General features: G+C 40.5%; 1 protein-coding gene across 7 annotated transcripts in view; it reads left to right on the top strand.

The window, feature by feature from the left end:
* Positions 1-2,500, top strand: part of atp8a2 (ATPase phospholipid transporting 8A2) — a 66,047-nt gene that overhangs the window by 39,089 nt on the left and 24,458 nt on the right. For all 7 annotated transcript variants that reach the window (XM_076290849.1, XM_076290850.1, XM_076290848.1 and 4 more), the window contains one exon: positions 1-171. This exon is cut by the window's left edge and continues 2 nt beyond it. In XM_076290849.1, coding sequence (XP_076146964.1) covers positions 1-171 — 171 coding nt within the window. The remainder of the gene's footprint in view (positions 172-2,500) is intronic.

The following is a 2,500-nucleotide window of genomic DNA, read 5'->3' as shown; positions in this document are numbered from 1 at the left end:
TACTCGCGCCACACTGACGGCCCACTGTTCGTCTCTGGGGGACTCTCTGGGGAAGGAGAACGAGCTGGCGCTCATCATCGACGGACAGACGCTCAAGTACGCCCTCTCCTTTGAGGTGCGCCAGGTCTTCCTGGACCTGGCACTGTCCTGCAAGGCGGTCATCTGCTGCAGGTAAACTCAACTCAAACAAACACACACACACACGCCACACGCCACACACACACAAACACAAAACACACCCACACACATACACACACACACACAAACATGGAAATGTAAATTTGTTCATATCACAAATATAAAAATATATAAATATATTTTTATATATAAATATATAAAAACTCAATTAATATCCTGGGCTTTTATTTGCTTAAATCGCCAAACTCAACCTGCTTCTATTTGAGACAGGTGTGTATATGGAACATGCCTTTATTTTTGCTCAGCAAAGATGGGAAATATTATAAAATTGATTATTGTGAATAATCTAGGAATGGACACATATTCACACTTTCCTTCGCTGAATGAATTTGACCAGCCTACTTTGGTTTTGTAAAATGTTTGAATGATTGAATTGTGGAGAATCTAATCAATCTAACAATAGTATCCATAATGACAGAAGTTAAAAAAATTACAAACTCTCCTCTCCTATCATCAGTAGAAAATGTGTGATTTAAACAATGGTCTCTACTCTTAACTGTTATGTGTGCAATCTAAGCAGCATAGAACTAGCCCAAGTGGGCGCTTTGGTGGGCTTTAAGAGGTTTTATACAACCAAAAAACTTCCATAAAAAACAGAGCAGGCTTTTAGTTGAGACCTGCCTTTATGTGTCCAAACCTGTAACCACACCGGGCCAGTAAAAGGGGCCTGCGTCTAATTGGGACTCGGCTTTTAATCGAGTTGTTATGGTACATTGATGCACAAACACGCAAAAGGGGAAGTACAAGCACGCAAATACATTCAGATGCTCATTCTATGACACACTGTAGCACACACATAGATACACAATTTTTACTTAAAACGGTTTATTTGGGCAGAATTTTCAAGTCATTATGCAGTTCACATATACACATACTTTCACACATATGTGGGCACTTATGTACACACACACACACACACATACACACACACACACACACACACACACACACACACACACATACATTGACCCATGCATGCCTATAATATCTATATCCACAACCTCGCCCAAAAATATACACAGAAACATTAGCACACATACATACATAAAATATATATATAAATACATACACAAACACAGACTTTCATTATGGAAGAGAGGTACAGGTCACAGACAGGGAAACTCACACACACACACCAGCATATGCTAATGATGCTAATAGGAAATACAAAGTGATATTTTTACATTTGTGTAAATATGTGTGACAGTAACATGGACCCTGTGGTTGAGATAGTTAAGTGTGTGTGTGAGTGAGTGAGTGAGTGAGTGAGTGAGTGAGTGAGTGAGTGAGTGTGTGTGTGAGAAAGTGTGTGAAAGAGAGAGAAACACAGAGATAGAGAGAGAGAAAGCGAGTGAGAAACTGCGAGAGATAGAGAAAGCAAAGAAAAGCCCTGAAAAGCCAAGAGATGAGTGTGAAAACAAGCCCCCTCATCCAGCTAGTCTTAAAGCTCACAAACTAATATGATCAATGAGAATAACCCAACTAATACAACTACCGGTAGGGTAGTCAGCCTCAGCCTCAGGATCCTGCCACCCTTGCCCAAACAATTCCACCTAACCAAGTTATTAATGCAGAAAAACTAGATTATTTATTGTATTGGACTTCAACTTAAACTTGTCATTTGGCTCTAAACAGAGAATAAACAGTCAGACTACCTGTCCATAGTAACTAATATCAGACAGAGAAAAACCTTGACTAGGTACAGATTAAACAATCACAATCTGGCTATTGAGAAGAGCAGACATATATGCAAGGCTGCCAAGAGGGCTGTGCACTAACTGCAACCAAGGTACCTTAGAAACAGAGTTTCACTTTTTTAGTGAATGCTACCAATGGAAAGAAACGCGTAAACCAGTTCTTTGCTAAATTTAGAAATATGTACCCAGACTTTGAAAACCTCGAAGATGACCAAATTCTTAGAGTGCTATTAGGTGAGCAGCACAGCAAGATGGCTAGATGCTTGCCATACAGTAAGGAGAAAAAGACACAGATTGGGTTTGGGTGGTGGCTGTGGGGGTATTGAATGGGGGGGGGGGGTATCTGAGACAAGAAGATGCAACTCTGTGTGTATGTGTGTGTGTGTGTGTGTAAAGGTTGCAAGTTGCCCAGGGTGAGTAAATAAGTAGTGATAATAAAAGGCTGGCATGCAGAACAGAGAGATGTGAGAGGTGGTAATATAATACACTTAGGCTGGGTGGAAATGTCAGACTAATGACTCACTTACTCTTATTATCCCAGAATAGACACACACACACACACACACACACACACACACACACACACACACACACACGCGTATATA

Source organism: Alosa pseudoharengus, unplaced genomic scaffold (genome assembly GCF_046254945.1).
Source record: "Alosa pseudoharengus isolate Yale_2024_CS ecotype anadromous, Long Island Sound unplaced genomic scaffold, YU_APseudo_1.1 YU_APseudo_1.1_scf_18, whole genome shotgun sequence".
Lineage (NCBI taxonomy): Eukaryota > Metazoa > Chordata > Actinopteri > Clupeiformes > Clupeidae > Alosa > Alosa pseudoharengus.
This window is presented reverse-complemented; position numbering and strand designations above follow the sequence as displayed.